This window comes from Miscanthus floridulus, chromosome 8, assembly GCF_019320115.1.
Source record: "Miscanthus floridulus cultivar M001 chromosome 8, ASM1932011v1, whole genome shotgun sequence".
NCBI lineage: Eukaryota > Viridiplantae > Streptophyta > Magnoliopsida > Poales > Poaceae > Miscanthus > Miscanthus floridulus.
The window spans coordinates 144976936-145001147 of NC_089587.1; the positions used below are offsets into that span (position 1 = coordinate 144976936).

At 43.2% G+C, this 24212-nt stretch overlaps 1 protein-coding gene across 1 annotated transcript; it reads left to right on the top strand.

Annotated features, from left to right (window-relative positions):
* The first annotated feature begins 16971 nt into the window (after positions 1-16971).
* On the top strand, positions 16972-22951 carry LOC136473617 (MACPF domain-containing protein At1g14780-like). The gene is made up of 7 exons (XM_066471266.1): positions 16972-17722; positions 19848-20086; positions 20755-20956; positions 21038-21118; positions 21204-21387; positions 21526-21692; positions 21950-22951. The coding sequence occupies exons 1-7, from the start codon at positions 17483-17485 to the stop codon at positions 22676-22678; spliced, it is 1842 nt and encodes a 613-aa protein (XP_066327363.1). The 5' UTR covers positions 16972-17482; the 3' UTR covers positions 22679-22951.
* The last annotated feature ends 1261 nt before the right edge of the window (positions 22952-24212 follow it).

Here is a 24212-nt window from a genome sequence, read left to right on the forward strand (position 1 = left end):
TTAGTCGGTTGCATTGAACGGCAGTAGAATCTCACATGTTCACTCTCGAGATACAGAAGGGGTGAAAGCGTCAACACCGAACATTGAAGGGCAGAGTTGCTATGCAAATTCCGACGACAGTGCATCTAATCCCTAGAGAGGCTGCGCCTACCCGTTAAAATATATTCTATTCCCCTTTTTTTTACACAAAAGCGTTCAATTCTCAAGTTTTGAGAAGACAAACCGTAAGGAAATGGACCATGCGGCTCATCTAATTTGGATTTTGATGTTTAATGACCAATATAATCATTTAGACTAATATTGTTTGCTAGTATATTTAATATAGTTTAACATAATGCAAAGTGAACTTAGACCCAGGCAAAGTGGTGATCCGGATTATCAACAATCGAAGCAAGACTTCAGGAGCATATTTGAAGACCTATAAATGAAGCCAGGAAACACCAAGACACAAAGACGAAGAAATCCGGATTAAAAGACATGACGAACAACAGTGAAGTGAAGAAGCAGTGCTGCTGCTGATCCTCATGGTGGGACAGCCCTTCAACACGATCGAACCTCCAACATCGGATTGATCCGATGCCTGTGGCACATGGTCATCGGATCCTGCGGTACAGGTGCCTGTGGCTTGGGGGCCACAAGCCAGTCCCTCATAGTGGGACCCGCCAACTATGATGGTTGGACAGCAAGGAGATCACATGCGTAGGAAAAAGATGAGACTTCAAACAGGCCGAGCGCATCGTTCGACGTGGCCCATCGGCACAATCCGATGGTAGGCGACACCTCTCTGGTTGTGGCAAATGCGGCTCTCGCGGTTAGACCGATGGCCACCATAGTGGGACCCCTAGGTCGGCCATTGACAAGTAGGGCTAAGGAGTAGCAGGTGGCGTTGGAAGCGCCAGTCAACCGTTGGGGTACCTCACGGTCAGACCGCTGTGCTGGGTGGTTGGACTGCCAGTCCGCCTAGGCGCGTGCAGAACTGCCCAACCGCTAGTTTGGAGTGGGGTGGTTATATAAACCCCCAACCGCCCCAAGACAGGGTGGAGGAGTTGGGAAACTATTCTAAGGCGTTGCTACATCATTTTAGAGCTCTTCATTTGTATAGTGCTTAGTGATACACTTGGTGATTAGCGTAGGTTCTTAGTGAAGTGCTTTGCGAAGTGCTTAGGTTTAGGCCTAGTATTTAGTGGGGTTTGCATACCTATTAGGTGCTTGTGCGTACCGTTGTTGTACTTGGAGGGACTTGTGTGCTTGCGAGACCATACCAACCAAGTTTATGGTGTGGCCGTCACCGTGTACCGGAGGGAATGAGCTAGGCCCACGACGTTTGGTCCGGAAGCTCGATAGTGAAGACGGTGGGGAGCGGCCCGAAAGAGGTCATCTCGGAAACCCACCTGCGCGTGGGGAAGGCCCATGGGCTATCCATGGAGGTTACCTAACCGGGAGCTTGACCCTTGTGAGGTTTCCTTATGAGAGGCTCCAACAAGGACTAGGGCAAAATGAGGGACTTCTCAATACCTCGGTAAAAGTATTGGAACCGTTGGCAAGAGTTTGCATCTCAAACACTCCTTAGCTTCCGCCTTTATATCATGTACTTAGGTTGTGTGGTTTATGTTCCTAGCTTTGTTTGGTAGGCTAATGATCGGATTGAAACCTAGGTTGCATAACTCTTTTGTAGTAGAGATAATAACACATCTAGCAAAAATTTTGCTACACATCTGGATAGATTATTTATTACATATATTTTGACTAGGTGAAAATTAGAGGCCTTAGTTTTAGAAATGGTTTTTAAGTTGCATAATTTACCCCCTCTTAGTCACCACGGTCACATTACAAATGATTCAAAGTTTGATCAAAGTTATATAAAAAACTACTAAGATTGATACAAAATAGGTACCATTAAATTAATTTTAAAATGTATTTTCTAAGTAAAATTACTTATAGATTTAAATGTTAATACTATTTACTATAAACCCTGTCAAAGATAAGTTACTTTGACTTCCACAAATCACATAGTTATATTCTTTTTATGGACGGAGGAACTGCACATTCATTTTCATGGAAAATGGTTAAACGGAGGCAGTCAGTAGAGGCACGGTCGTCGCAAAAAAATTCAGACCTGTGCAAAACTTTAAATGAGACTTTAACTACTTTTTTAGTAAACATTTGAAATATATATTTTCTAACTTAATTAGTAGAAGACATGTCTTTAAATAAAACACATAAAAGATGAGCTGATGGACATCTACACACAAGGATGAAGGCAGGGTGGAATCGTTTTCTCTATGACGACGTTAGCATCCTCACCAATATGACATGGAGACTTATATTTCTGGACAACGATATCAAGGCGGAGATGGTGTCGCCACCATGGAATAATTTTCTCCGGTCTCTTCTCTATTTTATCGTGGTTAGATCTAGCCACAATGAATGACTAAGGAGAATAAGTTTTAGATCGGTCTTTCTCATTCTTCAGTGGCAGAAAGAAAAAGAAGGAAGACACCAGAAAGAAAAAGAAGGAAGACACCGGAAAGATAAAACATGGATCCCTCTCTAATATATTCGCAAAAAAGATCCCTCTTTAATATAGTACTCCTTTTGTTCCAAAATATAAGATGTTTTGTATTTTCTAGATACATTGCTTTTACTATGTATATAGACATAGTGTATATGTAAATCAAAATAAAAAATATTTATCTAGAAAAACTAAAATATCTTATAATTTAGAACGGATGGAACAACCTTTTCAAGTTAATCACCAATATGTAAAAAATTATTGTAGTTGATGCCATAAATTTAATGATATAATACTAAAAAACTACGTACAACTGGCTAAACAAATATAATACAATTGGATTTTCCTTAATGATGAATCTAAATGGGATTCTATCAGAAGTAAGATTGATGAAAGTGCCTGCACTATTGTTTATCTGCCAGAAACAAAAAGGGCAACACTTAGACTCTGCCTTCACTCGTAATTTTCTACCTCGTCGTTTTGGCAGCTCCAGTTTTTGTCTCTCAGATGGTGCCTCGGGTGGCATTCTTGTGGTATGGAACTCATCTATTCTCACGGGGGTGGTTTTAGAATAAGAATTATTTGCTATGAAAGTTGATTTTACGTCTAATGGACCCTAGCTAGTCTCTGTTTATGGTCCAACAAAGGAACCTGAGTGCACTTATTTTGTCTCTTGGCTCTATGGCCTTCATATCTTACCTGAGGAACTTTGGCTGATTATTAGAGATTTCAACCTCTATCGCTCCTCTGAGAATCGTAACAAACCGGGTGGAAATGTAAATGACATACTTCTCTTTAATGATATCATTAGTCACCTTGGTCTTACTGAGTTACCACTGAAAGGCAGGTCCTACACTTGGAGCAACATGTAGGTTGAGCCCCTTCTTCAACAATTAGACTGGTTTTTCACCTCGCCCGCATGGACCCCCATTTTTCCCAATACGGTTGGTCTTGCTGCTGGCGAAAGTATTATCTGATCATACTCCTTGCAAAATACAAATCACTACTTTGGTGCTAAGTCCAACCTCTTCCATTTTAAAAATTATTGGCCCCTGCTGCCGGGTTTTGAGACTTTGGTTCAAAGCTCATGGACCTTGATCCCCCACTGTACGACCCTGCTCGTGTTGTTTTCTATGAAGAAATTGAGATTGGCCTTGAAGATCTGGGATAAGAACAAGTCCCAGCTTGCAAAGCTCATTCACCATTGCAACTTAGTTCTCGCCTTCATGGACAAAATTGAGGAGTACAAGTTCCTCTCCCTCCCAGAGAGCAACTTCCGACTAATCTTAAAGGCCCACCTTCAGAAACTTATCAAGATCCAGCACATCTATTGAGGACAGTGACACAAAGAAAAGTTAGTCAAGTATGGGGATGAAAATACCAAGTTCTTCCACACCATGGCCACTGAACGTTATAGAAGAAATGCAATAGTACATTGCACTGCCGTTGATGGCAGTATAGTAACTGATCATGCAGAGAAGAGTGCACTCTTCTGGCAAGAGTTTAAGTCAAGAATGGGAGTGTCAGTAAACCCCACAATGCTCTTCAACTTGACCCAACTTATGGATGCTCATGAGTTTGAAGACCTTATTCTGCCTTTTGAATCAGAGGAAATGAGCAAGATAGCACTCTACATGCCTACTGACAAGGCACCAGGGCCTGATGTAATGGTCTCTTTTTGAAATGTTGGGCAATCATCAAAGAAGATATCTTTGCACTATGCCAAGGGTTCTATAGCCACACAATCAATCTTAGTTGTATCAATTATTCCTATATAACTCTCGTGCCTAAGAAGTCAAATCTAGAGAGAGTAAATCATTTTAGACCCATTTCTCTGCTCAACTCTTCTATGAAATTCATTACCAAGATCTTTGCAAATAGGCTTCAAAGAATTATCTTGCATGTTATACATAGAAACCAGTATGGTTTTATTAAAGGGAGAACAATTCCTGATTGCCTTGCATGGAGTTTTTAATATTTATATCAGTGTCACAATTCAAAAAGAGAGATCATCCTCCTGAAATTAGACTTTGAAAAAGCTTTTGATATGATTAAGCATTCTGCCATTATTAATATTCTAGAAGCAAAGGGTTTCCCCCAACAGTGGTGTCACTGGATACAAGACATTCTGTCATCTGGCACCTCATCAATGCTCCTCAATGGAATTTCAGGAAAAGAGTTTCACTGCAAGAGACGGGTCAAGCAAGGTGACCCCCTCTCCCCCCTCCTTTTTGTGCTTGCAGCAGATTTGCTTCAAAGCATTGTCAACAAGGCATACAGGCAAGATCTCTTTGGTTTGCCCATCCCAAACAGAGAGGTTGACAATTTCCCTATTGAGCAATATGTTGGTGACACACTGCTATTTCTACAAGCTGATGCTAGACAACTTTTTTGCCTTAAAACACTCCTCCAGAGCTTTGCTTCATCAAATGGCCTTAGAGTTAATTTTCACAAATCATGTCTTATACACCTCAATGTCCCAAAATAGAAAATCCATCTTCTTGCTGCGGTCTTTGGATGTCAAGTAGGCCAACTACCCTTCACATACCTTGGCCTCCCTTTGGGCACTACAAAACCCCTGGTCAAGGACTTTGCTCCCCTCATTTGTAGGGTTGAGAGAAAGCTTTCTGCCAGCTCTAGCTTTCTCTCCTACTCTAGAAGACTCCAACTTGTTAACTCAGTGATCTCCTCCCTGCCAACCTACTACATGAGCACCTTGATGCTCCCTAAGACTGTTATTGACATGGTTGACAAGTTCTAGAAGAATTGCTTGTGGAAACGTTGTGACATCAATGCGAAAGGCTGCAACTTGGTAGCCTTGGAGTTAGTCACAGTACCTAAAAACAAAGGAGGGCTGGCAGTCAAAAATCTAAAGCTCCAAAATGTTGGTCTTCTACTCAAATACTTGTGAAAGGGAACCGTGACGTCTAAGAGGGGGTGAATTAGGCAATTTAAAACTCTAACTCAAAACTATGGCCTCTTTTTCTATCCTTAGCAAAACCTATGCAATACAACTACGGTTTTGCTAGTGTGTTGCTATCTCTACCATAAAAGGAGTTATGCAAACAATGTAAATGCGGAAGTTAAAGAGTAAGGTAGAGATATATAAACTCCCGTCGACGACTCCGGTATTTTTACCGAGGTATCGAGAAGCGCGCAAGCTTTCCCCTAGTCCTTGTTGGAGCCCCTCGCAAGGAATCCCTTGCAAGGGCCAAGCTCCCGGTCGGGTAACTCCGTGGATAGCCCCGGGCCTTCCCCACGCGCAAGTGGGTCTTCGGTGTGCCTTCCAGCAAGCCTCTCCTAGACCGCTCCCCGCCATCTTCACTATCAAGCTTCCGGACGAACCGCCACGGGCCTTGTTCCCTTCGGTACACGATGACGGCCACACCACAAACATGGTTGGTGTGATCTCATAAGACTACAAGCCCCTACGATGTATAACAATGGTGCGCACAAGTACCGAGTGGTAAGAGGTATGCAAACCTCACTAAACACTAGGCCTAAACCTAGAGCAAGTGTATAAGCGGTGGTCTAATCAACCTAAGCACTTCGCAAAGCACCTACGCTAATCACCTAATGAATCACTAAGCACTATGCAAGTGGAGATCACTAAAATGGTGTATTAACACCCTTGGTATGTTTTCTCAGCTCCACTTAACTCAAATGGCCGGTTGGGGGTCTATTTATAAGCCCCACTGAGAAAGTAGCCATTGGGGATTTAAACCCACCTTTCTGCTACTGACCGGATGCTGCTATCGTTCTGGCCGGACGCGTCCGGTCATCCCGACCGTTGAAGCTAGCACGTTGATCAGACTCGGCACTGACTCCGGTCACTGTCGATCGGACGTGTCCAGTCTCGCTGGCGCCGCTCTGGAACCTCTCTGGACTCGATTGGACACTGTAGTTCCTGCATCCGGTCGATCACCCTCTAGTGTCCGGTCAATGCTGGGCTATTGTCAGGATAGTGAACAGTGTCATCGTCACGTCCGGTCGCTGCTGCTGACGCCTACCGTTGCCGAGCATCTTGATCGGACGCGTCCGGTCGCTATAAGGACCACGTCCGGTCACCTCTGAGAAGCTCGTTTCTTCGCGATCTTGCATTCGGCTTGGTTCCTATCTTCGTGCTTGGACTTCGCTTGATATCTTAGGTCTTCTCTTGTACTTCTAGGGTCTTGCTTATGGTGTTGATCATGGGTTCATCATGTCGCCTTCGTCCAAGTCACGTGTTGCACCCTATTGAACTACAAAACAATTACTTGCAAATTCATTAGTCCAATTTGGTTGTGTTGGTCATCAAACACCAAAATCCAAAGTAAATGGGCCTAGGGTCCATTTTCATTACAATCTCCCTATTTTTAGTGATTGATGACAACACAACCAAAACAAGCAAATAATAAAAAACTAGAATTTAAAAGCTATTTACTTGCTAGGATGCAATGCAAAGGGCAAGATTATATGATGCTAAAAGATACCACATGTAAACATCTTTAGAAACTTATCTTGCTCTTGCAAATGTCTCCATATGGCATTATGGATTTAAGCCTCCCCTAACTCCATAATCCATTATCCTCCCTTTCTCGGACCATTACCACTTGTAAATTATTATGATCGGGCTTGCTTTTTGTCCTACAAATTCTCCCCCTTTGGAATCAAACACCGAAAAGAAAGACATTAGTAGCACAAGGGAGGGTCAAACTTTGTGATCCTTTGTATGTGGAGTGGAATAGGTTACAAAATTTTACTCTCACATTACATAGACTAAGCCCCCCTAAATATATACATACATATGATGAAGAATGTAGTTTATGCATAATTGGTAAATTAATGCTCAAGGGAGTTTAATCTATATAATGCATGGAGAAAGCATATAAATACCAAAGTGAAATCAACATGATGATATCGGTTTAGAAATACCACATGTGGAAACCAATTTGATTTATACCACTTGCAATAGGTGATGGATATTTGAAGTATGATGCTTAACTCCGGGGACTCCATTTTCCTTGCAATGAGACTACTACACACATGATAAGCTTGAAAAGGTGCTAGTCTCAAGGCATCCAACTTGTATAGTAACCTCCCCTAAATTTGTGCACACAAGTATGAAATACTAGTAGGAGACATGCACATTGATTTTAGAATCAAAAATACCATTTGAAAGATGACATCACATGAATATGAGAATCATTTTTGAAAGTAATATTCGGAAGAAATTATCTACAATTTGGACTTTGGCACATATTAGATGAACAATTGTAAAACAAGCTATGTGTCGTGCTCCTAAATAATTTAAACCATGTAGATTTGCTCCAAGGGTTAAGAGTGAAACCGAGCAAACCTACCATAAGATATACCTAGTGTATGCAAGACAAAATATTTAAGCATGCAAATGCAAACCTAGGCATGAAAAGGAACTAGATACTAATTAAGATTGCAAGAAATTAAATCTAGTTATCTAACATGGGGAGAGGAATTTGGGTCCATAGTATTCACTAACCCACTTGGCAATTATCTTATCCATAATGATGCACCCCATGAAATACACCCATACTTTGTCAAGTCTCTAAATTCCCCGAAGTCCATCGGACTTCTCACTTCCCTTTCAGGATCCAAACCTTCTTGGTGCTCTTCATGTTGGAAATGATCTTCTTTGGCACCCAAATATGTTTGGCCCCATTGTTGGCTTGCTTGTTCACCTTGATGGCCACCACCATGTCATTTTTCTTCTTCAAGAGATAAGGTGTGGAGGCCTTTTTATCCACCATGTTGGTGTAGGTGTTGGAGAGCTTGCTTGTTTTCTTTTTGTTTTTCTCTTTCTTTTTAGTTCCTCCCCCATTCTTCACCTTCCACTCATAGGACTTATGATCTTCCTTGTGGCACATGTAGCAAACCACAGTTTGTCCTTCATCAAGCTTCTTCACTCTCTTGCTGGTGTTATCTTGATAAAGTTGGGCTTGCTCCGTTTTGCCTCTTACTTGAGTCAAGTCCTTAGTAAGGCGAGCCACTTCTTGCTTGAGTTGCTCATTCTCCATTGCAACCTCTTGTGTGCATGTATCTACAACAACTTTCACAACACAAACTTGGTTGCATAAGGGTGAGTCTAAACATAAATCATTGCAAGAAGTAGAAGCATCCTTTTTAGGCTTGTCAAAGATAGAAGTTTTCTTTTTAGGTGCCTTGGTGAGGGTTGTACCGACGGCTTTAAGATTAGCAACTTTATTAGTTAGCTCATCACAATGTTTGCACATGGTTTCCATTTTAGCAAGCAAACTTTTATAAGCATCTTGTGAGCTAGCTAACTTTTCTTTTAATTTTTCATTTTTCTTTACAAGTTGCTCATCATTGATTGTGCATGCATTTGTTGTTGCACTAGCCTCAAGTTGCTTAATTTCAGTAGATAGTTCAATATTGAGATTAGCAAATGTCTCATATTGTTCAAGCAAGATTTTATATGCTTCTTGTGAACTATCTAGCTTTTCTTGCAACATTTTTAGCTTCTTTTGTTGGCTAGTGCAAGCCTTAGCATATTTAAGATTTTCTTGCACAAGTTCATTAAGAGAAGGCATTTCATCATCACTATCACTCTCACTAGAGGATGAGCTTTCGTTACCTCGTGTCATAAGGCACACACAAGAAGAGCTTGATGATGAGTGCTTGTGGCCTCGCCTCTTGTGATGGTCTTCTTCTTCACTTGAAGAATCATCCCATGACCTTATTGATGTGAGGGCTTTGTTCTTGCACGCCTTCTTCTTTGTCTTGGGTGTGGGCTTGTTTGGACAAACTTCCACAAAGTGCCTTAACTTGCCGCATCCATAGCATACTTTCTTTCTTTGCTCATTTCTTTGATTGGTGAAGATGAAATTTTGAATTTGGATGGGCACACCCTTGACATTGAGCCTTTGGATCATCTTCTCCACCTTGTTGATAAGTTTTATTGATTCTTCATCAAGGTCGGAGGTGGAGGAGGAAGATTGATCTTCATCACTTGAATCTTCTTCATCATCATCATCATCCTCATCTTCTTCTTCATCTTCACTTGAGGAGCTTGAGCTTGAGCTTGTCTCAACTTGCTTATCCTTCATCTTCTTTTTCTCACTACATGCGAGAGTTTTGACTTTGCTTGATGAAGATGTTTCTTCTTGACCTATCTTTCGTGACATTTTAAATGCCACTATCTTGTCAATGACTATGGTCGGGGTCATGGTGCTCAAGTCCTCCATATTGTGAAGGATGGTGATAATGCTTACATATTTCTTTTGTGGTAGCACAGAGATGATCTTCCTCACGATGTCCGTATCATCTAGCTTCGTTAATCCTATTGAATGGAGCTCATTGATAATTAGATTCAAACGTGAATACATATCACGAACAAGCTAATTATCATCCATTTTAAATGAATCATAATTTTGTTTAGCTAGACAATGTTTTTGTTCACGGACATTAGTTGTGCCGTCGTGGAGCTCTTGGAGTTTCAACCAAATTTCATGTGCCATATTTAAAGTGAACACTTGGTTAAACACATCCATGCTAAAAGATTCAAACAAGCAATTTTTAGCTCTAGCATTGAAATGAATTTCTTTTTCTTCACTCTTTGTGGGTTTATCGGGATTCTTAATGAGTTTCATCCCGTCACGAGTGACTCTCCAAACATCAAAATCTACCGCCTCAAGGTGACAAGCCATTCTAGCTTTATAGTAAAGGAAGTTAGTGCCGTCAAAGTGCGAAGGCCTAGAAGTATCCATCCCAACCACTCTAAATAGCGTCGGCTCAACAGCGGTTAAGCCAAAGGTCCAAATTGAGCCAACCGGCTCCAATACCAATTGAAACGGGACTGTGACGCCTAAGAGGGGGGGTGAATTAGGCAACTTAAAACTCTAACTCAAAACTATGGCCTCTTTTTCTATCCTTAGCAAAACCTATACAAAAAATAAACTATCTAAATACGCAACTACGGTTTTACTAGTGTGTTGCTATCTCTACCGCAAAAGGAGTTATGTAAACAATGTAAATGTGGAAGCTAAAGAGTAAGGTAGAGATATGCAAACTCCCATCAATGACTCCAGTATTTTTACCAAGCTATCGAGAAGCGCGCAAGCTTCGCCCTAGTCCCCGTTGGAGCCCCTCGCAAGGGCCAAGTTTCCGGTTGGGTAACTCCGTGGATAGCCCCGGGCCTTCCCCACATGCAAGTGGGTCTCCGGTGTACCTTCTAGCAAGCCTCTCCTGAACCGCTCCCCGCCATCTTCACTATCAAGCTTCCAGCCGAACTGCCACGGGCCTTGTTCCCTTCGGTACACGGTGGGCGGCCACACCACAAACGCGGTTGGTGTGATCTCGCAAGACTACAAGCCCCTCCGATGTACAACAATGGTGCGCGCAAGCACCAAGTGGTAAGAGGTATGCAAACCTCACTAAACACTAGGCCTAAACCTAGAGCAAGCGCATAAGCGGTGGTCTAATCAACCTAAGCACTTCGCAAAGCACCTACGCTAATCACCTAATGAATCACTAAGCACTATGCAAGTGGAGATCACTAAAATGGTGTATTAACACCCTTGGTATGTTTCCTCAGCTCCACTTAACTCAAATGGCCGGTTGGGTGGTCTATTTATAAGCCCCACTGAGAAAGTAGCCGTTGGGGATGAAACCCACATTTCTGCTACTGATCGGACGCTGCTGTCGTCATGACCGAACACATCCGGTCATCCCAACCGTTGAAGCTAGCGCATTGATCGGACTCGGCGTTGAGTCCGGTCGCTCTGGTGCCACTCTAGAACCTCTCTGTACTCGATCGGACGCTATAGTTCCTGCGTCCGGTCGATCACCCTCCGGCGTCTGGTCAGTGCTGAGCTATTGTCGTGACAATGAACAGTGTCATCATCATGTCTGGTCACTTGAATCCTCAGCGTTCGGTCGCTGCTACTGACGCCTGCCATTGCTGAGCATCTTGATCGGACGCGTCCGGTCACTATAAGGACCGCGTCCGGTCACCTCTGTGAAGCTCGTTTCTTCGCGATCTTGCGTCCGGCTTGGTTTCTATCTTCGTGCTTGGACTTTGCTTGATATCTTGGGTCTTCTCTTGTGCTTCTAGGTGTTGCTTATGGTGTTGATCGTGGGATCATCATGTCGTCTTCATCCAAGTCACGTCTTGCACCCTATTGAACTACAAAATAATTACTTGCAAATTCATTAGTCCAATTTGGTTGTGTTGGTCATCAAACATCAAAATCCAAAGTAAATGGGTCTAGGATCCATTTTCCTTACAACTTAGACAAGTTTTATAATAAAGCTACAGTTCCTTGGGTATATCTTATCCAGTCCTCCTACTACCAAGCCAAAGTCCCACACCTTGCAGCCCCAAGAGGCTCCTTTTGGTGGAAGGACATCCTGAAACTCCAAAGTGTTTTTAGGGAATTGTCAATTGTACTATCAGTGTTGGGGACATAGTTTATGGGAAGATACTTTCACAGCTCAATCTTTAAGCCTCCAGTTTGCTAACCTCTTCGACTATATATGCAAAAGCTCCTCTGATCTCAGTGAAGATGGCTCTAGGTACTGGATTTTGCTTAGACTTGGCCCCACTACTTCTTCATTCAGGGGGGCTAGCCTCATGACTTCCCACTGGGCGAGTGGTGCACCTAACCCACCCACTCACTCATCAATTACGGTGTTCAGCTGACTTGTTCAGGTTACCTATGTCTAGAATAGCACACAATAAGTTTTTGGTTTTCATAGATTGGCTGGACACCCTCAGAATGGTAGTTGGTCCTACATCTGGAACTCCACACAATACTCTTCTGCTAAGTTTTACATGCATCACTTCATGGTTATCACTCTACCTGTCCCCTTCCACTGGATATGGAAAGCCAAATTGATCACAAGAATCAAATTCAATACTTGGCTATTGTTTGTTGATCGGCTCAATATGAGGAATGTCCTACACCGCAAAAAACACCTAGAGGAAGGGTACAACTATGTCATGTGCCAAGAAGGTGTTGAGGAGATGACTATGCATCTTTTCTTCAAATGCACTTCCAGTGTAACTCGCTGGTTTATGTTGGGCATCCAATGGGGCCTGCAGGGTAGCCTTTTTTAGATGGTGGCTCATTAGAGAAGTATATCGCCGCATCCTTTCTTCATGGAGGTCTTCATGACAGTCATTTGGTGCATTTAGAAGGAACGTAATGCCTACATCTTCAGCAATAAGCTTCCATCAGTAGCTGCTTGGAAGGCTCTTTTCACACAAGAAGTTAAACTTCAGTTGTGTCGCTTCCACCCCTCTCTTCACCCCTTAGTTATGATTTGGTTGCAAAGTTTGTAAAGTTAGTCTCCCACCTTCTTCTTTTTCCTCCCTAGTGGTTTTATAAGTAGTTTCTTGCCTTGGTTAGCACTTTGCTAACTCTCTTGTACTTTCTTTATGGGTAATAAAATGTTGGGGAGCAATGCTCCACAGTTTTAGTTCAAAAAAATTATCATGTGAAAATCATAACACAGTTAGTTGCATCGCAAGAACTTCCATTAATATCCATCCCAAGAACTTTCGTTAATGTCCGAGAAGGGTCTGAGAATCGAGTCTGGAAACACATTTGTATAGTTTGTTCCTAAAAATAAACGGAATGTATAAATGGAGGATTTTTCTTAGCTGTTAATGGATTTTTAGAGGTGGGGTTGAATTGATTGTCTCCCAAGCCTGTGTTTATTTTTGGAGACCGAAATTTTTTTTGCACGCCTCTGAAAATAAAAAAGGTTGTCTGTTGAAATCGTTTTCTGTAGTAATGTCGCTCACCCCTAAACCAAACAGTAGGTACGACAGGATCAACCCGTTCCATCTGTCTTCATCGAGGAACCAACACATCCTAGTGTTACTTGGATATTCTTCACGTGAAATTCTTTTCATAGTGAATACTCCTCTCTCCATTCCAAATTATAAGTCGCTTTGACTTTTTTTTTTGATACATCTATTTTGCTATGCATCTAGATATAATAATATGTCTAGATGCAAAGTAAAATGGATGAACCAAAAAAAAAATCAAAGCGACTTATAATTTAAAACGGAGGGAGTAGAATAGTTTTATAGGCTATTTTTTTTGATAGAAAACACTAATCTAAGTGTCAACTTTGGACATCCTGATCGAATCAAATATTGGTACCCGACACCAGAGGGAGGGCCAACCTTATATAGCTTGGTTGACGCACACAATTCCTAACGATCTATCGGTTGGGACCACGGGTGCACGTTGATCTGTTCCACTCGTGAGCCACGTGCACGTACACCTTGGCCAGTTGGGTTCATTGGGGCGATGGGCATGGCCAGTGTCTGGTCCTGCTCGCCCGCCGCGCCTGCCCTGCCCTGCATCTGCATGCGGCGATGTTATAGTCGATCGGACACACATATTCCGTAGACGATAGCCGATAGGGCACGCATGTGCGGATGTGCCAGTGGCTTGCGTGGAAGCGGTCGTCTTTGGCGGAGGCAGTGGACCGGGAGCCGCCGGGCTGTCCGGATGCCCGAGACTGATGAGAGCGAGTGCCTCGGCTGTCGGCTCGGCCTGGCCACCAGTCGACGCGCGTGCCGCGCTCAGCTCCGCCTCCCCGTTGAGTTTGGGTCAAGTTCAACCCGTGACGGCCGATCGAGTCCGCCGGTTTCGATCGGCGACCCGACGCCTCGCGACGCTGCTCTCGTGTAGAGTGCGACCTGCAAAGCTGGGAGACTGGGAGAGGTTGGAGGTCTGCGGCTCTGTGCTGTGTCCGTATGGGAAAAACAAATGGCTCCTCGCAAAATTCGAAGGAGAGGAAAAGAACTCACCCTTTACCTCGGATTCTCAATTTCATGCAGGTTGAGGTTAGTTTGTTGATATATGCTCTTTCAACATGCCTAGTTAAAAAGGTACTAATAAATACTACACGACAGATGAAAGTAAAGTTTGATGTTGACCATTGCATTGACCAAATAATTTTCAAAATGACATTGTTTTTTTTTTACAACAAAAATGACATGTTGTTGACGTGTAGTAATACGTAGTGTAGCCAAAGATTTCAATTTTTTTATATACTTAAAAATTCTAGGTGAGGTCGCTTTATTGTCTACTATAAGGCAGACATCCATTTCGGAATGGTACTAAAAACTCTGACGATGCAGAGGTCATTAGCGTGAGATGAGAAATTGTAAACTTAAGTGACCTCCTTCCTCCTAACATATTTGCTGCTTCCGGTGCTAGTAGTTAAGGAGATTCAATTGACTCAGTGTAGGAAAGTGGGTTAGGATTCTTTACAACTCTTTCGATATAGATATAACAACTCACTAGACGTTCGTGAGACTCTACCAATCTAAGGATGCACTCTCTTAGTCTTTCAAATGTGCTTTTTGGGTAGGACATGCGTCTATAATATTTTAGATCAAACTTTACATTTGGCTAATGTTGTGGAAGTTTTTGGTCGCCACCTCCGCCGGTGACACGGGCAGCTCCTCGGTGCACTGCCGCCAGTCCGCCACAACCCTCCTCATCGCGTTGCACAAGCGGACAGCCACAAGGAAGGCGGCGGAATGGGTTTCTCGCTGGACCTTGTGCCTGTATAGCTGCATCAACGCGGGTCGGCACGGTCCTGATGATCCAGTGCTGTTACCTTGCGTCACTGGGTGTTGGTGGAGTCAGATGACCATGGTGGTGACACCCTTTGCCAGGGCAACCACAAGGCTTCCGATGTCTTTGTGGCTAGATTCGGCCCTATCTATGCGATATATACTTCAAGGGATGCCCTATGCGGTCGGCGGTGGCTACTTTGAAGGTGTGGTTAACAATTCAATCCTACATCAATTGAACAATGGCGACGTGATGAGGCAGTGAGGCCCCATGCCATGGATGCCAAAGCCTTGTGTGAGGTGCATGCTGGGCAGACTATGTGTTGATGTCAGACTCTTTCTCTGTGTGGATTGTAGGGCATATGTTGTGGAGATGTTGGCGAAAGCCTTGCTAGTTCTAGCCGGTCTCGATCACGGACACACCTTTAGGTGTTGTACCCTTCTTGGAGTCATTGTCATGGCACTATACAGTCCTCCTAATCACTAACCTCTAGGTGAAAACCTTACCTCAGTTCTTCAGGCGGACGGGCGGCACCGACTCTCATTGTTACTCCTTTGAGGTGTTGCTTTAGAGGTCGTTCTTCACACAGCGAGACAAGTAATCTCAACCCTCGGGCGGTAGTAGCAGTCGTGCCAATAGATGTGGCTGATAAGGAGGCACCGAGTTCTCTCGGGCTAAAGGACTTTTGCCGGTTGTACTCAGCGCTATGCTTCTGTCATCTCTGGGCCAGCTAGTCGGTACTAGGAGGTCTGAGGGAGGACCTATCTTTTATCAGTTTGGATGAGGAAGATGGGGTGCTTGCTAGAGTTCTTCCCTATCAATATTTGAGTTTGTGCAAGTTTCATCACATGATGTCTTTACTAGTGGAATATAGTCACTTGATGGAAGCCATGGAGTTGGCTTTCTTTAGCAAGTTTAGATCTTGTTGTCAGAATAGGATAAGGATTAGAGTCTCGTTTCTTTGATTTATGTCTTATATTTGTATCACCGTATGCCAGAGTGTGGTCTAAGTACCATGTGTCTGTTTTACACGACCATACTCATTCACTTGTGAATTGAAGGCCGAAATGTTGTAGTCCTTATTCTAAAAAAAATATTATAGGAGTTTCTATCCCAATGATCTGATTGTCAAGTTGAAATATATTATCACTCTTTCTTTTGTTGAAAAAGTCTACTCTTGAGGGGTTAAAATACTCATTAGGAGGATAGGGGGCTAATCATTGGGCAAGAATAATCAACACTATTAACTCCAGTACATTTACCAAATTATATCAACTATTGGCGACTTGCTTTAGTCTAATTTGGTGTCTAATTAGGGCCCAAGACTTGACGAATATTTGTGACAATTAATAGTTTGATTATAATTTGGTATCAATTAATAGTGTTGATATGATTATATAAAAAAGGACAAATGTTTGTGACACCAAATAAGCACATCATCGAAATATAGTTTATGGTGTATCTAATGATACTAATTTGGTGTTATAAATCTTAACAATCTTTTTCTATAAATTCAGTCAAATATATATAAAAAAAAGTTTGACTTAAGACAACTCTAAGAATTGATTTATCAAGGCAGAGGGAGTATTTAAATAGACCTAAAAAGAGGTGTCGTATTCATGTAATTACACACTGTGCTTTTATTTTCTTATAGCAACCATACTATTGCAATTATTGGAATGGAAGTTGGAAAGTGATGCTTATTGCAACCATTCCATGATTCTTGGTGCACAAAAATTCTTGTAACCATGATAGACAGACGATATATACATAGAGCAAAATGAGAAAAAGTTACAACATACTTTTGTAGCCTATACATGGTATGGGCTTTCTTGCACAGCTTGAGCTTGTTGCAGCCCCAAGGTCCAAGCAACAGGCGAGGTGACCATCCTCCTCGCGGTTGCGGCGGGAGGGAGAGGGACCGTGACCGTGACCGCGCGGTTGCGTCCGCGTTTGTTTGCTGCCAATCCTCCGATCCGATCCATCCCGCCCCGCTCGTTCGTTTTTATTTCGTGTCCGACCGGGCGACCACTGTGGCCTGTGGCCTGTGGGCTGTGGCACTGGCAATAGCGTTGCCGTTGCGGCATTCTTCTCTTGCCTTCCTTCCCGCTTCCCTCCTACCCCTGCGGGCCCCACGTGCCGCATTCCCACCGAACCCCGCCCCGTTCGACCTTTTCCATAGTCAAACCTTCCCTCGTCATCTTCTTCTCTCCCTCCCTCTTCCGTTGAATTGAGGAGAGAGAGACGTGTTGCGCTCGGGCGGTGGTTGGGTGCTGCTTCATCATCATCGTCCGTAGGCCGTAGCTGCCTCTTCTCATCTTGCCTAGATAGAGGAGGAGGAGGAGGAGGAGGAGGAGAGCAGGGAGAGGAGGCGCGTGCCTGTGCAGCAGTGATGGAAGTGGCTGACGAGGTGGTGCGGGCGCTCGGCGCCGGCTTCGACCTCACGTCCGACTTCCGCCTGCGGTTCGCCAAGGCCAGCGAGGGCCGGCGCCTGGTGGAGCTCGGCGACGAGACGAGGGACGTGCCGCTCCCGGGCGGCGGCGGGGCCACGCTCCGCGGGGTGCCGCGCGACGTCGGCGTCGACAAGGGCGACCGCATCCGCTTCCGCTCCGACGTCCTCGAGTTCAACCAGGTGCGCGTACCACGCCCGCCGCGGTCTCCTCCTCCTTCCTCCTGCTTCCACTTCCAGCGCACCGCGTGATCGGAGTCGGACGGACCTGGCTGGCTGCCCTGTTTTATCCCGCGGGTTGCTGTTGTGACGCCGTGATTGGTCGGGGATTTGAGGTGAGGGATCGGATGGGGTTGGGTTCATCATGCCTTTGTTGTTGGTTTTCGTAGCGTCCGCAACATCGCGACCGAATCAACACCTCATGGTTGATTGGAGACGGCGTGTCGAATTCACCCTCCTCTTTGGCTTTGCCAGATTTTGGGAACGGGACCGCATTTCTTGTCGCTGGTTGCTTCAAAATTTACCCATTTGATTTGGGCGTCAAAAATTCTATTTGCCTTTCAACTCTTTCATCTTTTATTCTTTTATTTTTTTAAAAAAAAATAACGCGGTATGGCAATTATCTTTCTCGTTCGCAAAATATGTCAGTCAACCAATCTAAGTCCTGTGCTTAAAGTTCAATCATCATCATTATCAACAAGTTGTAGAAGCGACACCTTCTTCTTTTCTTTTGCGTGGGGGCACAAATTCGATAGTACTGTACGACTAGTTAGTAGCAGTAGCGAGTCTTCACGCGCGCCCCACGAACCGCGTAAATTTACTGGGCCGCGGCGGAGCATCAGGATCGAGCTGCCACGGCCTTCCATTCATTAACGCCGGGGAATGTCTGGCGTCCTGGAATGATCCTGCTGATCCCTTTTGCTGCGTGCTTGATGCCTACGGCCAATCGGAGTTTGGCGGCCACCTGTATCGGCTGGGGATATTGAGCATGTTCGACTGGTCATAAATAATCGTAAATTTTTAGTCAGAATAGTATTTTTTTCTTACACCAAACTAACCAACAGTAATAATCCACGATCGTATACGCACCAGCCGACTGATTGCCTGCCTTCATCACGTCTCCTCGATCTGGCAGGCAGCAATTAAAGTTCCGTGCAAATCCTTCAGCGATTCGGTTCGGTGTGCGTTACATCATGCTGATGTGCGATTAGGACTCTTGTGACATTCAGACTAGTAGTAGCTTCCGGTGGATTTCAGCCTTTCAGGGCTACTAGTACAACTGTGTGTCGTTGGCCTTCCATTCTAACTGAAGTGTAGCAAGGTAGCAAATGATGTGTAACCCCGTGGCAGAGGAAAAGCTAGTCGCTATCATGGAAGATGGTATACACTGCGAGTCTATGACAAAACATTGTGGGACTTTTGGAGGTGGTTTTGGACAAAACTATTTTTCATGTATTTCCGGTGCACGACTGCAGCATGTCATTGGGCCATGTGGCCTGTTAAATGTGTAGAACCTTCTTGCTTTTCAAGGTGGAAAGTAGCTTTACTTGACGGCTTGGTTTAAGTACAATTCACATGGTAGGCTTGTATCATTCGCTTACGAGTAAAAAGACCACGACTAGGTTACCATCTCTCTGCTTAACACTTTAACATTTGATATTGCCCTGTTTCTGATAAATTCAAACTCCAGAGTATGGCTGTGTTTGGTACTCCCTCTGTCCAGAAAAAACGCAATTATGGGAAGCGTGCCGGTCAAACTAGTTCAAGTTTGATCAAGTTTATAGAAAATAATGTTAGCATTTATATCTCTAAATAAATTTATTATGAAAATAAATTCTATAACTAATCTAATGATACTTATTTTGTTTCATGAGTGTTAGTACTTCTTTATATAATTCTAGTCAAAGTTTGAATTGTTTGACTCATCGGGATGTGAGAATTGCATTATTTTATGGACGGAAGGAGTACTGTTCAATGTACCCTTTTTATGCTAGCTCGGTGTTTCTTTTTCTGTTTTCCCTTCTAAAAATAGTTTAGTATTTTGGGTTGTAACATTAAAAATCTGCTCCTTTCACTTTTTGGAGGTGGGTGTTCCTTATTTATATCATGGTTAAAAGCCACTGTTTCTTTATTTCTTCACTCGAAATTTACTTTCTAGTAATATGCCAGTAGAATTGATCCAAGTTACTAGAAGGGTTAATCGGCGACTAAAGAAAGTTTGACTATGAAGTCCGATGACTACAGTTGTTGAACTCTATCTGCAAATGCTTACAGATTATTCTGACCACATTTAAAATTTCTTGATCAGATGTCAGAATTGCTTAATCAGAAATCTTCAGTCCAAGGGAAAATTCCGTCAGGCTATTTTAACGCTCTCTTTGAATTAAGTGGAGCTTGGTTGACAGATGCCAAAGAGACCAAGCATCTAGCATTCGACGGATATTTCATTTCTTTGTACAATTTGCACCTAAAGGCTTCTCCATTAGTTCTTCGAGATGAAGTAAAAAAGGCTGTTCCATCCAAGTGGGATCCTGTTGCATTATCATGGTAAGACACTATGTTAGCCCTGTTACTCATAATTCATTTCTTCTTGTCTGATGCATTCAAACGATATGTTTTTTTCTCGAATACGAAGGAGAGCTTCGTATCTTTGTATTATATAGAGAAAGAAACAGCCCCTCACAATCACCACCAGCATTCAAACGATATGATTTCTTTATGTTCTTATCGTGCTCTCTGAGATTTGACCTGTCATTTTATTTGCCATGGTGTATTTTTATATCCGTTATATGTTGTTCTTTACTTCATTCCTGGGCTCCTAGTCATCCATAAAGCTTTTTATTTTTCTCTATAAATAGAAGGCATTAATTAACGAATGAAAAATGCCATCTACAAGAAAACCAATTGCTACATTGGAGACTCACTTACAAATAGTTTCAGATTGGATTTTCTAAATTTCTAGTTTGCCACGTTTCTTTGTTATGGTTTTGTTAACACCAACCGCGAGTCTTATATATACTCGTCTGCAATATTGCAGTTCTTGAGCTGGGAACTATAAACCAGGGATTCTTTTTCAGAACTTTCTAATTTTCTCAAACATTTAACTTTATTTGGTCTAAAAAAGATGAACTTACCTGGCAATAAACTTCCCAAACCACCATAAATACATCAAACTGTTGTTTTGGTATAAAACCTGCTAATCTTGTGAATATCAGGTTTATCAAGACTTATGGGACACACATAATTGTTGAAATGGGAATCGGAGGTCAGGATGTCATATGTGTTAAACAAAGTCATTCCTCAACCGTTTCAACTGCTGATCTTAAGTTGCATCTGGAGGACCTTGGTGATTTCTTATTTTCTGATGGGAAGAACCACTCCCCAATACATCGCAAGACAAAGGATGGCAAGAGCAAGGTACAAATATATTTCTGTCTTCAGATTGTGTTCTCATATATTGGACCAAAATTTAGCTAATCTGATCCATTTTTATTACAGGTGCCTGATGTTTTTGTCAGGATAGTGCAACACTCTAATAACCTGCACCTTTCTAGCTATTCTGAAGCATCAACCAAGGATGTATGTATTTTCTTATATAACTTAGTGTCAATTTTAGCTGTCTCTTGATATGGTGACAAAAATTATGTGCCACTATTCCAAACAGGGCCTGACAATTACATGTTCGAAGAGGGGAGGAGAAGCATACCTACCCAACCACTCCAAATGGCTGCAAACAGTGGCAAAGAAACCCGATGCCATTATGTTCAAATTTGTCCCCATCACCTCTCTTCTAACTGGTATTCCTGGTAGTGGTTACCTCAGCCATGCTATCAATCTATATCTTCGCTGTAAGTCTTGAGAACAAGTCTTTTTTAAAACTGTTATTGTATTACGCTTTTTAGAACAACTGCATTTTACTTGCCAATAGAATACCTTGCTTAGAATGTTTTTTACTGAGTAAAATCTTATAATGTTTGTTTTCCCAGATAAACCTGATCTTCAAGACTTGCAATATTTCTTGGAGTTTCAAGTTCCTCTACAATGGGCACCTATGTTCAACGAGCTTGTCCTTGGGCCCCAAAAGAGAAAAGGCTCCTACCCTTCAATGCAGTTCAGATTACTCGGCCCCAAACTCCATGTCAGCACTTCTCAGGTACCAGAATGTTAATTTGCATTTTAGATTTAAACGCATTGTTTTATTCATTCATTCACCTTTTATTTACGTTGCCAAATGGTAAGTTTAGTCTCTGTCTCTCTGAGGATTGAAATAAGATGGTAAATTGTTGACAGTTTGGACTGACAGGAGTTTCATTTAATTGCCATTCTCCTCTGGGAGAATCACTTCTTTCAGTAAAGACACAGCTTGTACCTATTTACTTACATGTTTTTGCTCTCCTTTGTTGTTTCAAGGTATCTAGTTCTCAGAAACCGGTGGTTGGCCTACGGCTATACCTGGAGGGCAGGAAGTGCAACCGGTTGGCCATCCATGTCCAGCACCTCTCCAGTGTTCCAAGCATGATTGGAGACTCCGTGGCATCTTCAATGTCAGAATGGCGCGAGTCCGAAGACAGCGACCCAGGGTACATCGAGGCCATCCAGTGGAAGAACTACTCGTGCGTCTGCACCTCCGCCATCAAGTACAACCCAGAGTGGCACAAGAGAGCCCCCGGCGGAGTCTTCATCGTCACTGGCGCCCAGCTCGTCACCAAGGGGACCTGGTCCAAGAAGGTCCTGCATCTGCGCCTCCTTTACACCCACATCCCCAACTGCACCATCCAGAGGACCGAGTGGACGAACGCTCCGGCATCGTCTCAGAAGGGGAGCTTCCTGACAACGATCAGCACAACACTGAGCTCCCCTTTCACGCAGCGTGACACCCACCAGCAGGCGAAGCACGAGCCGGTGCAGCTGAACTCAGGTGTCTACCCAGATGGGCCGCCCGTCCCGCTCCGGTCCAGGAAGCTCCTCAAGTTCGTCGACATTTCGGAGGTGGTAAAAGGGCCACACGATGTCCCTGGCCACTGGCTGGTGATCGCGGCGAAGCTTGTGAAGGAGGGAGGGAAGATCGGGATCCATGTGAAGTTTGCACTGCTGGGCTATGAAGGGCAGTCGTCGCAGGGTGACAGTTTCATGAGCTGAGTCTTTGTACATAACAACAGCTGGCTCTTCTTTGTAGATTTCAGGATTTTGGAAGAAGCATAGGATGAGGATTTGTTATTGTTTTTTTTTTTCTTTTGAGGTCGACAGGAAGTGTATAGAGGGCAGTGACAATAATCCAATCACCGGTCTGTTGAGGATGCTCCGTGAATTCCCGTGCAGTATAATTAGAGCCCGTAGTTGTAAATTACTCCTTTTTTTACAAGGTATAAATTTTATATCAGTAGGAAAGACTTCGGTTAAGAATTAATATTTTTTACAAGGTATAAATTTTATATCAGTAGGAAAGACTTCGGTTAAGAATTACTCTATTAATTGATGCAAAATTACAACCACAACTAAGTATCTTTGAATATAAAACTAATGACATCAATTTTGTATCAAAACTATATATATTAACGAAGTACAAAGGTTTGTCCCAAATCCGTCTAATTGACGCTCGTGTGTTATTTGGCTTGCCAATGCTGGGATTTTTTTAGTTGGTTGGATTCAAATCCAACGGTTTACCTCTTCCATATCAGAAACAAATCTAACACTAGGAGTAAATCTCCTTGATCCCACCACCTACTGATGCAGTGATGCTTCTTCCTCAGCAGTCACCACTGTGACATAAGTCTTCTCTAGATCTGTTTTGCTGCGATCGGATCTAGGATTATTCAGTATGTCTATTAAAAAAGGGCGTACCCAGTACAGAGAGCTCCCGCTCTATGCGAGGTCTGGGGAAGGGTGTTAGTGGCAGGCCTTACCCTCGCCTGTGCAATGTGAGGAGACCGCGACTCGAACCAGCTCCCGCTCTGTGCGGGGTCTGGGGAAGGGTGTTAGTGGCAAGCATTACCCTCGCCTGTGCAATGCGAGGAGACCGCGACTCGAACCCGGGACCTTCCGGTCACAGGCGGTAAGACTCTACCGCTTGCACCAGGCCCACCCTTCTATTCTATATGTCTATTCTATTGCTATAAAGATTTGTGCAGCCAACATGCAAACCTAACAACAATGACAAAAGGCTACATGCCAACGAAAAAGATTTTGTTTTATCATAACCAGAAACCCTAGCTAGCTACTTATCCTTAACTTCTTGAGGAAACTAGTAATAACCAGTAAGGAGCTGAAAATCTGAACACATAACAAGCAAATCCAATTGAAACCGGTAGTGGCATAAGAAAATCAAAACATAGATATGCAACCCTATAAATTGATTTATAAACTTCCAGAAATCAGAATCAGCTACTTCAACTATGTGGAATCATTAGGACCTAATAGGAGCATTACAATTTTTTTTTTAAAAAAGGAACTGGAATCACAAGTACTGCAGTAATATAGCAACATTGACATGGCACAACCAAATAGAATTGAAGTGGTTCCGATTTCCAAAGAGATATGCCAGTCCACACCAGCTTATTTGTTCCAATAAAGCCTGTACAAGCAGCTAGTTTATGATAATTGCACACAGAAAACAAATTTGACATGGGTAGAAAGGACCTGTAATAGTTTGTGCCAACAGCATAGGGTCTATTTG